At 47.1% G+C, this 14,161-nt stretch overlaps 1 protein-coding gene across 1 annotated transcript in view; it reads left to right on the plus strand.

Moving 5' to 3' along the window:
• Positions 1-5,863: 5,863 nt before the first annotated feature.
• The window catches only part of LOC134336873 (multidrug and toxin extrusion protein 2-like), a gene marked incomplete at its 5' end in the record, with an annotated part of 39,486 nt that continues 31,188 nt past the window's right edge, over positions 5,864-14,161 (plus strand). Inside the window, 5 exons of the mRNA XM_063031470.1 lie at positions 5,864-6,079; positions 7,353-7,454; positions 8,668-8,736; positions 11,122-11,270; positions 13,559-13,601. Coding sequence (XP_062887540.1) covers positions 5,864-6,079; positions 7,353-7,454; positions 8,668-8,736; positions 11,122-11,270; positions 13,559-13,601 — 579 coding nt within the window. The remainder of the gene's footprint in view (positions 6,080-7,352; positions 7,455-8,667; positions 8,737-11,121; positions 11,271-13,558; positions 13,602-14,161) is intronic.

The raw sequence follows: 14,161 nt of genomic DNA on the forward strand, positions 1-14,161 counted from the left end.
ATAATCACCCCACTGCGCTCCAAGTCCATGGTTACCCAAGCCTCAGTGGTTTACCTACATAGGTGACACCTGCCATTACACATACCTGAAGAGAGTGCCCCACCCCACATTACTCCAGTGCCCACCCAGTCACCTTCCCAAGGTCCTGGCTGATCCTGTGACCATGCCTGGTCAATCTGTATGGAGTCCTACAGCACAGAAATGGGTTATATGACTCCACCAATTGTCCACCAACCCCAAGTACTGCTCCATACTAATCCCTTCTAACAACCAGGCTGAAGAAACGAATATGCTCATGATCCCCTGTATCTTTCGCCCCTATTTGAAATCTGTATCTCCTGGCCCTTGAACCACTAAGGAGACACCTTCCCTATGTCCACCCTGTGACAGCCATCAGGATCTTTCTCACCTTTGTCAAATCGTTCAAAATTTTCTTTTGTTCCAAGGAGAACAGCCCAGCACATCACACAAACCAATCTTCCGTCCTTGGACTCAGTTTACACTGCATGCTGTCGGAGCAGTGCTGCCAGGATAATCAAGGACACGACCCACACAAACCAACACACTTTTCGTCCCTCTTCCCTCCAGGAGAAGGCTCAGGAGCTTGAAGACTCATACGGCCAGATTTGGGAACAGCTTCTTTCCAACTGTGATAAGACTGATGAACGGATCCTGACCCAGATCTGGGCCGTACCCTCCAAATATCCGGACCTGCCTCTCGGTTTTTTTTTTTGCACTACCTTACTTTCCCTTTTCTGTTTTCTATTTATGATTTATAATTTAAATTTTTAATATTTACTATTGATTTGTACTCCAGGGAGCACGAAGAGCAGAATCAAATATCGCTGTGATGATTGTACGCTCTAGTATCAATTGTTTGGCGACTATAAAGTATAACAACCTTCCAGCCATTAGATCGGCACTATTTAGTCCACAGTCCTTCATCCCTTCTGCACCATTACACACTACCCTCTACGAAATGTCCACTTCCTTTTCCAACAGCCACTTTATGTTGTGTTGCTTTTTATAGATGTTCTGTGAAGCAGGTCTTATGAGAAAAGGTTGAGCTAGCTTTGGAGCAAAAGAGGATGAGAAGTGATTTGATAGAAGTGTACAAGATGATAAGAGGCGTAGATAGAGTCGATAGCCAGAGACTTTTTCCCAGGGCAGAAATGGCGCATACAAAGTAAATGTGTTTAGATATGTAGGTATGGTTCCTTAAGGCTGTTGTAGCTGGGGGGTGGTAGTGGGGATAAGCTCCCACTACCTATTAAATGCTCCCAATGGCATGTGTCTCAGTTAGCCAGAAGTCCAGCTCCTGGTCTTCACGCGTGGCTTAGCCACTAAGCCTGGCGGAACCATTTCTGCTGACAGGAGAAGGGGCAAAGACAGGCTACTGGCGCCTTAAAATCGGTCATTTTGGGCAGATGGGGCTCGTCAGCCATGTTGGCAGCTCATCTAGAAGGAAAACCCTGATCTCAAACTTCTGCTGCCTTGAGGCTATACCATTCATAGCGAAGGCTTCGGGAGTAACCCCAAGGGGAAAAATCCGGAGCTGGAGCCCCTAAGGCAGTCACTGATTGGCAACTCCTGCAAAGCCACTTGGTGCAATTCTGTATCGGTCTGATGTTCCTTTGGATTCGTCAGCCGCATGGGCAACAGCTTGCTCTCCATATCACACTCCCAAGGCCTGTGTATCACACAGACAGCTGGGATGTAACATCCACGGTCGACCCGGACCAGCAGAGGACCTCAAAGGTATGTATGTGGAACGGGCTGTCAGGTGGTGGTAGAGGCAGATGCATTGGGGACACTTAGATATGGAAGTGTAAGATAGAAAATGGAGGGCTAGGTGGGAGGGAAGGATTAGATTAATGTTAGACGGGACCAGAAGGCCTGTATTTCGTTCTATAATTATCCTCTCAGGTTGTCGCATTTTCAAGTGCAACAAGAGTACAAAGGGTTAATTGAGAGGCAAGAAGTTTAGAGGGATTTCTTTCACATCGAGGGTGACTAGAATCTGGAAGGAGCTTGTGGAGGCAAATACTCTCACAAGAAGCATCTAGATACGTACTGAATGGCCAAGGCTTAGAAGCCCATGGGCTTAATAAAGGGAAATGGGATTGCAGTAGGTAGGCACAAGGGGTGACATGAAAATGATGGGCTGAAAGGCCTGCTTGCATAATGAATCTATGTTGTACTTTTCCCAGGCAGCTGAGGGCCTAGTGACCCAGCCTCTGCATGACAGATTACTGTCTGCCCCACCAAATTAGTCTTGACCTTGCCCTAGGCCACCCAGCACATGATCCTGGGCGATCTGCAGTCGAACAATAAAACTATTTGTTTCACAAAACCAAACAACCCGAGGTATTATTTGGTTGCTGGCTTCAGCAAAACCAGCTTATTTCACGCATAGTTCCCCTGACAGTGAGCTACAGTTGTCTGAGGTTGCTCAGGGAAATAGATATAGGAGCAGAATTGGGCTATTTGGCCTTTCGAGTCTGTTCCACCATTACCTCATGGATGACACATTTCCATCTCAGCCTCAATCTCAGCCTTCTCCCTGTAACCCTTCATGCCCTGACTACCAACCGCTGCCTTAAATATACCCATTGACTTGGCCTCCATAGTAGTCTGTGGCAATGAATTCCACAAATTCTCCACTTGAGAATCCACATTAGGTCTCGAAATCAGGGATTAGTTAGATGTGAAAATCTGAGTTGTTTTAAACTGGTTTGCAGAGCTTGTTTGTTCAATAACTCCCTTAGACAGCATTTCTATTGCTTTCTATCGAGGCAGTTCATCTACAACTGAAATGTAGAGAGTGCTGGAAGTGATGGGCTGCCTCACAGTCTCTGGACACTCCCCAGCCCCAGTCCCACCTCACTGAGTGCCTAATCATCCTCTCTTGAAGAACCTTGTTCAGTAATTTCTCCTGTGCTTCCTGAAGTTCAGCCTCTATCATGGGCACCGTAGTATCCAGGACATCTTCAAGGAGTGAGGTCTCAAAACGGGGGTGTCCAACATTAAGGACCCCCATCACCCAGGGCATGCCCTCTTCTTATTGTTACCATCAGGTAGGAGGTACAGAAGCCTGAAGGCACACTCTCAACGATTCTGGAACAGCTTTTTCCCTCTGCCATCCGATTCCTAAATGAACTCATGAACACTACCTCACTACTTTATTAATTTCTATTTTTTGCATTATTTATTTAAATCTTTTATATATCTGTACTTATAGTATCTATATTATACTAAATGTATAATTCACATTTTTCTCTATTATTATGTATTGCCCTGTACTGCTGGCACAGAACAACCAAATTTCATGACATCTGCCAGCAATATTAAACCTGATCCTGATTCTGAACTAAGCAATGCCTCAATTTGGAAATTGTTTCCTCATGGAAGTAGCTGGGGGAGAAAATCTCTACACAATCACACTACAGTAGCAGTTAATTACTTAATGAATACAAAACAAAGACCTGGTTGTTGTTCACCAAACTTTGTCCTAACGAGTGATAACTCAGCAGCAGGAAACGGTAACGTGGACGAGCCTATGTGACTTGCAACGTGGAGGCATTGGGTGCTGAAACTCCGCCGAGTGAACCTCTCCTGCCTGCAGTAGGCACATGGTTGATAGAAAAATGTAGGGCATTGTAGAAGGGGTTAGATTGATTTTGGAGTAGATTAAAAGGTCGGCACGACATCATGGGCCTGTACTGTTCTGTTTCAAGTTCAAGTTTATCGTCATGTGGCTACATATTTACAAGCAAACAAAACAACTTTCCTCTGGACCACAGTGTACCCACACTACATAAATTTCACACACACACAACATGGAATCAAAAGATTACCACTAATAAGTTAATAAAGCGTAGTTCAAATGCATGTGAAGTGTGTAGCGCATGTAAACTAAACAGCTTGCTCTCCTAGTGGCAAGGCTTCAGTGGTGGCGGGGTGGTCGTTAGTCTCACAGCCTGGGGGAAGAAGCTGTTACCCAGTCTGGCGATCCTAGTCCTGATCTTGCTGTACATCCTTCCTGACGGTAGTGAGTCGAAGAGATTGTGGGATAAGTGGAAGGGGTCCTCAACAATGCTTCTGGTAACTGTCACGAACAGGGGGGAAAGGGAGGCCCCATGATCCTCTCTAAAAGTAGATCATTTAGCCCCTCAGGAATTCACCAGCAACAGTGAGATTGGTTGCTGACCCTTTATATCCTACCCGCCTTTCCGGCCATTTCCCCGGTTTCTTGGTGCAAACATGCATCAGGTTCATCCGTGAATGTTCTGATTCCTGAGCATCCTTTGAGAAGAAGAACTCCAAAGATTGAGCAATGCCTCACCATCTCTTTATCCTGGCATTCTGTTCCATTGTCTGGCACGGAGCAGTAGTCTCCCCCTCTCCCTCTCCCCACCCCTCTCCCCTCCCCTATCCCCACCCTCCCCCTCCACTCCCCTATCCCCACCCCCACCCCATCCCTCTCCCTTCCCTCTCCCCATCCCTCCCCCTCTCCCCAGCCCTCCCCTATCCCCATCCCCACCCCTCCCTCCCCTATCCCCATCCCTCCCCTTCCCCTTCCCCTCCTCATCCCTCCCCCTGCCCTACCCCATCCCTCTTCATCCCCTATCCCGACCCTAAACCTCCCCTCCCCTATCCCCACCCTTCCCCTCCACTCCCCTATCTCCATCCCTCCCCTTCCCCTTCCCATCCCCTCCCCCTCCCCTATCCCTTCCCTCTCCCTCTCCCCACCCCTCCCCCTCTCCCTCTCCCCACCCCTTCCACTTCAAGAGCTCTCTGGTCAGAGTCATTGAACAGCGCTGCGCAGAAATAGGCCCTTGGACACATCCCATCCTTATTCTGCCTGGTCCATCCGACCTGCACCTGGACCGTACCCGTCCCATCCATGTACTTACCCAAACCTCCTTCAATATTGAATTCAAGCCCACATCTCCCACTCCTGCTGGCAGCTTGTTCCACCCTCACCACTCCCTGAGTGAAGTTCCCCTCAGGTGCCTGTTACGTGTTTCACCTTTCACCCTTAACCTATGACTCTGGTTCCAGCCTCACCCAAATCCAGTGGGAGAAGCCTGCTTGTATTTACCCTATCAATAATAACTTTTACCCTATCATAATTTTGTACCCTCCTTTAAACTCTCCCCTCATTCTCCTAATCCCCAGGGAATAAAGTCTGAAGCTATTTATCCTTTCCCTGTCATTCAGGTCAAGTCAAAGTAAACTGTTATGCAAGTACATATACAGTACTGTAAGTCACCATGTGCTACCCCGAGATTCAGTTTCTTGCAGGCATTTAGAGCATAGAGAAATATAATAAAATTTATGAAAAGTATACATGAAGGCTGACAAACAACCAATGTGCAAAAGAAGATGACTTAAATCCTTGTAAATTTTCCCTGTACTCTTTGAATTTTATTGATATCTTTCCTGTAGGTAGGTGACCGGATCTGTACACAATACAGTTCTCCACATTAAGCTTGCATCAAGGTTTTAAACGTTGTGATTTTCGTGCAGTTTTTTTTCTCTAAATTAGAGTTCACTGTCCCGGTCCATTGAATTTCCCTCCGTGAAGCCACTCTTTGTTATATTTAACTCCAAGCATTTCGGAATAGATTATATTTGATTGAATTAACTGGATTGCGAGCTGCGAGCCTCGCTATACACGGGTGGTTACTGCCTGCCTGTCCCTCGCTCAAGGCGCTGTATGCACGGTCGGGTCCGTGGCTCCCTCTCGGATCCCAGGAGCCCGAAAGTAAGTGTGGACTCCCTTCTAGGAAATTCGGGTCTTCAGTCTCATCTCTCTGTCCTCTGTTTTTGTGTTCTCCTCCTCCCCCCCCCCATACTGTCTGCTCCCCCTCCCTCATTCCATTTCTACTCCTCCCAACAAAGACTTCTCTCCCCAGAGTTGACAGGACGGAGTTGGGGAGTTTTCCTCCAGCCGGGGATGGGCGACCAAGAGCAGCTGATGGGAGCCGGGAGCGCTGCCTGGACCAGGGCCTGTTGCGTCCCAGCTGTGATTCGGGAGGAGGTCCGGCAGCTGTTCCTCCTGGCTGGGCCTCTGGTGAGTGGGACACATGTTTGTGGATGGTTCTCCCTACGGCCAAGGGGAAGCCCCGCATGTCCTGGTTGTCCTGAGAAGGGGGGTCACATATAGCCACGATCCAACCAAATAAAAAGTATAGGTTCTCCTGGATTCGAACGCCCGACTTACGAACACGCTGTACATATAAACTAGCGTTTAAGTTAATAAGACATAGGAACAGGGATAGGCCTTTCGGGCCATCGAGTCTGTCCCGCCATTCCATTCATGGCCGATTTATTTTTCTTCTTAACTTCATTCTCCAGCCTTCTCCCTGTAACTATTGACACCCTGACTAATCAAGACGCATGTTTGCACACCGAGAATCTAGGGAATTGGCCAGAGGATCCAGAGCTTGGGAATAAGATGACTGGCCAATAGAGGGAAGGAGGGAAGAGGAGATGAGGTCGAGGGGATGAGGCTTCCCTGGTGGTTTAGGTGGCTGGAAAATGTGGCTGAATGATCGAAAGTGAATAGGGATCAGGGTGAGTGGTGGAGGGATTCGGAGGGTTCAGTGGCTGGTGGGTCAGTAGATAGGGGTGTGAGTGTTAAGTGGATGTAGGGTGTGAGAAGTCAGTAGATGGAGTGGGGAGTGAGTGTTGAGTGAAGTGAGGGGTTCAGTAGATAGAGTAGGGAGTGAGTGTTGAGTGAAGTGAGGGGTTCAGTAGATAGAGTGGGGAGTGAGTGTTGAGTGAAGTGAGGGGTCAGATGGAGTGGGTAGTGAGTTTTGAGTGGTGGGAGTTCAGTAGATAGAGTGGGGAGTGAGTGTTGAGTGAAGTGAGGGGGTCAGTAGATGGGGTGAGTGGACTTGAGGGGTCAGTAGTTGGAGTGGGTAGTGAGTGTTGAGTGAAGTGAGGGTCAGTAGATGGAATGAGTGAGTGGACTGAGGGGTCAGTAGATGGAGTGAGGGTTGATGAAATCAGTGACTGAAGAGGGAGTGAGGTTTGAGTGGATGAGGGGGAAGAGTGGCATCTGTGAATGGAGGAGAAGGGAAGTTTCAATGGGTTGAGGGGTGGAGGGTCAGTAGATGAAGCAGAGGCAGAAGGGATGGTCCAGAAGGATGGACTGTTTGCTGGCTGATGATGTGGTTGTTGAATGGTGGTGAAACCATTGCCTCGGTGGTTTGAGGGGAGATGTGGATGGGGCCACCTCCAGTTGGGTGCTGTGGTGTTGGGTTTACCTGGGTGCAGGACCTCCATGTTCAGTGACCAGTTGATGACCCGGTCTACTCACTTCTCTGTACGTCCTCCCACAGGTGTTGACCCAGGTGATGAATTACACCTTGAACTTCATCAGCTCTGCATTCAGTGGACATCTTGGCAAGTGTGAACTGGGGGCCATCTCCCTTGCTGCTTCGGTAGGTACCTGCCCCACTCTGTCACCCACACTGGGCAAGGGAAGGACGGGGTGGATTTCCTGCTGAAGACCACAAGGCACAGCAGTGGAATTAGGCTGTTCAGCGCTCCGAGTCTGCTCCGCCAGTTGAACATGGCTGATTTATTATCCCTTTTAACACCCCTTTCCCTGACACCTTACTAATCCAGAACCTATCAACCTCTGCATTAAATATACCCAATGACTTGGCCTCCATAGCAGTCTGTGGCATGAATTACACAGATTCAGCACCCTCTGGCTAAAGAAATTCTTCTTCATCTTTGGTCTAAAGGAATGTCCTTCTAATCTTTGGTTCTAGACTCTCACACTATTGGAAACACCTGCCGCATGTCTACTCTATATAAACCTTTCAATATTAAGAAGCAATATACACAGTACATTGGTTACTTTGTGATCGATGATTGGCATTGACCTTTCACCTTGCGGAGACCCTCTCTGTGTGATGCTCCCCCACTGCGCGACACTCTGTTGGTACTGGGCTGAGTTACCTGCTTCAGACTGCTGACTGGGACTTAGAACCAGTGGGATTTGCAGAGGGCAAGAGACATAGCATGAAATATGTGGTAGGGTGGGGGTGGTGACCTTGTAGAACCTGCAGTTGTTTCTTGGTGGAAGGAAGGTCTAAGACTATCTGAAATCTCCTTCAGTGAGACTCCTGCTTTGGTCTGAATGGCAAGGGTTCAGTGAATTGATCAGGCAAGCAGTGAGCACTCTACCGTGGAAGCCTCCTGAGGTATGAGAGAACTGTGGATTGTTCTGTCTCCATCTCTCTATTTTTTAAATTGCCATCTATCTCTCTATCTCGATCTTTATCTCTTTATTGCCATCTCTCTTTCTCTGTCTCACTCTTTATCTCTCTGTATATCTCACTCTTTCCTTTTTCTTTCTATCTGGAGATACAGCTCGGTGACGGACCCTTCAGACCCATTCCACCCACATGACCAATTAACCTACCAGCCAGTACATCTTTGGAATGTGGGAGGAAACCAGAGCACCCGGAGGAAATGCATGTGGTCCCAGAGAGAACGTACAAACCCCTTACAGGCAGCAGGAGAACTGGAGCTGTAAAACACTACACCACCGTTCACCCCTTGATTACAATGACCATCTTCAGTGAACGTTTTCTCTCTCCTTCTTCCCCCACCCCCCCCATCCTTTGTAAAACGGCGACCAAGATGATCGGAGTGACGGGAGTGGCAGTGGGAACAGGTCTCTCCATGGCGTGTGACACCCTGATACCTCAGGTAAAACTCTGCCTTCGGGGCAGAACCGGCTCCTATCTTCATGTAGCGTCGCTCACAGGCTAGGACCAGGGGCAGCTGCATGTACGGGGGTCAGTAGGACAGATTGGTCACAGTAATGCCTTTACAGAGGTGAGAGAGGTTGGGAGGTTTGGGAAAGGGGAAAGATCCGAAGCTGTAGATCTCATATTCATGCCAACTGGGGCTCAGTGTACTGGGCAGAGGCTTCATCTGAATTTGAACCCACATTCCATGGACTGGAGGGATTTGGCAGAATTATACTGTACCCACGTGGGCCCCTTGGTCCAACTGGTAGTTGCCAACCAAGGACTCCCACTGGACGTTCATCAGCCCTCACCCGTGGCTCCGAGTAGCCACACCTGGGTACACCGCTTTGACAGGCAGGCTCAACCAGTGGGCTTCACACCCCCGTGAGATAGGGACACCCTAGCATGTGAAGCCAGCTCCCGCAGGTTTGGCAGATGAGGTTCAGTGGCCAGAAAGGTCATTCTGCAATGCTTCAGGGAGAGTCAGGGGCATGACAAGGCACAGAAGAAGTCATGGTCATCCACTGCCACCAAGGAAGACCCCAGATGTGACAACTACTTGTCCCACCGGACCCCGGACTTCCAAGATTGAGAGAGTGGAACTGCCCCAGTGAAAACTGCTTTTCCAATTTATGAAAATCTGCACAGATTTCAAAAATTATTATTGGATACGACAGACAACCAGTCCTCAACTGCTTCCCCTGCCAGCTCGTTCCATATACCAACTCTCACTCTGGGAGAAGTTGTTGCTCCTCAGATTTCTATTAAATCTCTCCCCTCTCACCTTTAACCTCAGCTTCCTAGTTCTTGATTACACAACCCTGGGAAAAAGACTGTGTATATTCACCCTATCTATGCCCCTCACAACCTCTGTAAGATAAAGAGAGAGAAATACAGCAGGTGGGTGTGGAAGGAACCTGCAGTCGACTCTTTGCATTGAAAAACGAGTGGGAGATGGGCAAGGTGGGTAAAAGTAGCCACCTCTTCATCATCGTGAGGGTTCAGAACCCTCATGAACCCTCAGAACCCTCAGAACTCAGTACATCAGTCACTGAAAGCAAGCATGCAAGTACAGCAGGCAGTGAGGAAAGCTAATGGCATGCTGGCCTTCATAACAAGGGGAATTGAGTATAAGAGCAAAGAGGTCCTTCTGCAAATGTACAGGGCCCTGGTGAGACCACACCTGGAGTACTGTGTACAGTTTTGGTCTCCAAATTTGAGGAAGGACATTCTTGCTATGGAGGGAGTGCAGTGTAGGTTCACAAGGTTAATTCCCGGGATGGCGGGACTGTCATATGTCGAAAGATTGGAGCGACTGGGCTTGTATACTCTGGAATTTAGAAGGCTGAGAGGGGATCTTATTGAAAAATATAAGATTATTAAGGGATTGGACCCACTGGAGGCAGGAAGCATGTTCCCGCTGATGGGTGAGTCCAGAACCAGAGGCCACAGTTTAAGAATAAGGGGTAGGCCATTTAGAACGGAGTTGAGGAAAAACTTTTTCACCCAGAGAGTGGTGGATATATGGAATGCTCTGCCCCAGAAGGCTGTGGAGGCCAAGTCTCTGGATGCTTTCAAGAAAGAGATGGATAGAGCTCTTAAAGATAGCAGAATCAAAGGTTATGGGGATAAGGCAGGAACTAGATACTGATTGTGGATGATCAGCCATGATCACAGTGAATGGCGGTACTGGCTCAAAGGGCCGAATGGCCTACTCCTGCACCTATTGTCTATAACCCTTTTCATCATCGTGAGGGTTAGGGAACGGGGTTGTTGTGTGAAGAGAAATTGAGTTGAACAGGCCTAAATTGTCTAGGATTTGGAAGGATGATGATATTGAAGCAGTTACATTTCTCAAGATCAAAGTTCAGAAGTTCAAAACTTTAAACTTTTGAACTTTGGTATTTAAAGCGGTGGTTGGTAGGTTCTTGATTAGTAAGGGTGTCAAAGGTTAGGGGGAGAAGGCAGAAGGATGGGGTTGAGAGGGGTAATGTATCAGCCATGATCGAATGGCACAGCAGACTCAATGGGCTAAATATCCTATTACTGCTCCTATGTCTTATGATCTTATGGTCACTGAAATCTGGGCTGAGAACTTCCTTCTGGACCTCTCCCTGCAGAAAAGTCGGATGCTTGGCCAGTGAATAGATTCAGGCCTGAGATGGATGGGCCATTGGTTATTTTGGGAAGCAGAGTCAGTGGAAATGAGATAGAGACTGCAGACAGAAGATCTTCTGCTGTCTCCTGGATCAAAGTGGCCAGCTCCTGCTCCCATACATTTGTTAGAAGCACCTCCCGATGGTCTTTGATGCCGACTAAGTCAATCTCTATCTTGTTTCAGATGTATGGCAGCAAAAAGCTGAAGCGAATTGGAGTTGTCATCCAGAAGGCCATCCTGATTCTCATGATCTTCCTCTGCCCCTGCTGGGCCCTCTTTATCAACACAGAGAAGATCCTATTGGCTGCTAAGCAGGACCCCGAGGTGGCCAGGTCAGATGTACTCCGTGCTCACCCACCAAAACACAACAGGCAAACACATATTGCAAAAACATTTTATTGGTAATTGGCTTTTCATGAATTACTAACTAATTAATTACAAAAGATGTAGAGTTAGGGTTTGTGAGGTATGAATATTCCATGTGGGTGCCAGAAGTGAGGTGACACCTGTGGGCTGCCCAGCACAATCCTCACTGATTTGATTTGACGCAAATGCACCTCACTGTATGTTTCAATGTTTTAATATACATGTGGCAAATAAAGCTAATCTTTAAAAAACCTTTGGTTGTAGCTCACTGCCACCTCTGATTCAGATGTGTAGAATCTTTCGCATCCACCTGCAGTTTGCTCCCTGTCAAGTTCTGTGTCTAATCCCTTACGACAATATTACCAGTTAACCCTTCTCCTTGTGTTTTCAGTATTGCAAAATGTCAGCAGTGGGTCCAATCAAAATCAAGTTTACTGTCACATGTACAACTACATCAAAGTTCAAAGTAAATTTATTATCAAAGTACATATATGTCGCCATATACTACCCTGAGATTCATTTTCCTGCAGGCATACTCAATAAATCCATAATAGAATCAATGAAAACTTTGGTGTTTAACCAGTGTGCAAAAGACCACAAATTATGCAAATGCAAAAAGAAAAAAATAATAAATAATAGTAATAAATAAGCACTAAAGATCAAGAACATGAGATAGAGTCTCTGAAAGTGAGTCCATTGGTTGTGGGAGCATCTCAATGATGGGGCAAGTGAAGTTGCCCCATTTAGTTCAGGAGCCTGATGGTTAAGGGGTAATAGCTATTCCTGAACCTGGTCATGTGAGTCCTGAGGCTCCTGTACCTTCTTCCTGACGGCAGCAGTGAGAAGAGAGCGTGTCCTGGATGGTGGGTGTCCCTGATGATGGATGCTGCTTTCCTGAGACAATGCTCTGTGTAGATGGTGCTGGACTGTGGAAGTATCAGGTATACATAGATGCAGTGAAAAATTTACTTGCAGCAACATCAAAGGATCTGAGTGTCACTGAAAAGTCACATTTATTGCCCATCCCTGACTGCCCTGGTGAAGGTGGTGGTGAACTGCCTTCTTGTACTGCCACAGTCCTCTCTGCTGAACTTTTAGGTGCACCCACAGTGCTGTTGGAGGTGAACTTCCAGGATTTAGTAGCAGTGTGATGGAACAGAGGGATCTTGGGATTCATGCCCGTAGATCCTCAAAGTTGGTGTAAAAGTTGACAGGATTATTAAGAAGGCATATAATGCATTGGCCTATCAATTTCTCAAAGCTGGTGTGCAAATTGATAGAGTTGTTAAGAAGATGTATGGTGTTTTGGCTTTCATTAGCCGAGGAATTCAGTGACTAATGAATCACAAGGTAATGTTGCAACTCTGTTAAGCTCTGGTTAGACCATACTTGGAGTATTCAATTCAATTCAAGTTTAGTTGTCATTCAACTATACACAAATGCTCACGAATACAGCCAAATGAAGCAGTGTTAGTCTGGGGCCAAGGTACAAAACACAGTACCAACAATCACACAAAGCACACATAGCACATATAAGATAGGAAGCACATGTAATAGTTCTGGTCACCTCATTATAGGAAGGATATGGAAACTTTAGAGTTGGTGCAGAGTAGATTTACCAGGAAGCTGCCTTGATTAGAGAGTATGTCATGAGGAAAGGTTGAACGAACTGGGGCTTTGCTTTTTGGAGTGAAGGAGAATGGGAGGTGACTTAATAGAGATGTACAAGATGATAAGAGGCATAGATAGAGTGGATAGCCAGAGACTTTTCCCCAGGTGGAAATGGCTAATAGGAGGGGACATAATTTTAAGGTAATTGGAGGAAAGTATAGGGGAGAATTCAAGAGGTGAGTTTTTTTAACACAGTGTGGTGAGTGTGTTGAATGCCCTGCCAAGAGAGGTGGTAGAGGCAGATACCTTAAGGGCATTTAAGAAACTCTTAGATAGGTACATGGATGTTAGGAAAATGGAGGGTTATGTAGGAGGGAAGGGTTAGATTGATCTTAGAGTAGGTTATGATGTTGGTACAATAACTTGGGCTGAACAGCCTGTACTGTGCTGTAGTCTTCTACATTTTATGTTCTATGATTTCGCAAAGGACTCGAGGTTGATTTCCAAGTTAAGATGGTGTGAGGCTTGGAGGGGAACCTGGCAATGACGGGTTCCCTGTGTGCAGATGCACCATTGCAAGGGAATATTCTCAGTGACCAGGATAGCTTGGGCACCTATATTGATGCACAATGTTCTCTTCTAGGTTATGCCAGCTTTATGTGAAGATATTTATCCCCGCTCTCCCTGTGAGTATTTATTCTATTCATCCCTACGTTACGGGGTTAATGCTACACTCTCATCAGGAATTATCCTGAAGGAAAAATCTACAGATGCTGGCAGTCTGAAATACAAACACAAAAAGCTGGAAACACCCGGAAGGTCAGGCAGCTTCTGCAGAGAGAGAACAGGATCAATATTTCTATTTAACCAACATACATCAAAGTTGCTGGTGAACGCAGCAGGCCAAGCAGCATCTATAGGAAGAGGCGCAGTCGACGTTTCAGGCCGAGACCCTTCGTCAGGACTAACTGAAGGAAGAGTGAGTAAGGGATTTGAAAGCTGGAAGGGGAGGGGGAGATGCAAAATGATAGGAGAAGACAGGAGGGGGAGGGATAGAGCCGAGAGCTGGACAGGTGATTGGCAAAAGGGGATACGAGAGGATCATGGGACAGGAGGTCCGGGAAGAAAGACAAGGGGGGGGGGTGACCCAGAGGATGGGCAAGAGGTATATTCAGAGGGACAGAGGGAGAAAAAGGAGAGTGAGAGAAAGAATGTGTGCATAAAAATGAGTAACAGATGGGGTATG

The sequence above is a fragment of the Mobula hypostoma genome, chromosome 23, assembly GCF_963921235.1.
Source record: "Mobula hypostoma chromosome 23, sMobHyp1.1, whole genome shotgun sequence".
In the NCBI taxonomy this organism is placed as follows: domain Eukaryota; kingdom Metazoa; phylum Chordata; class Chondrichthyes; order Myliobatiformes; family Myliobatidae; genus Mobula; species Mobula hypostoma.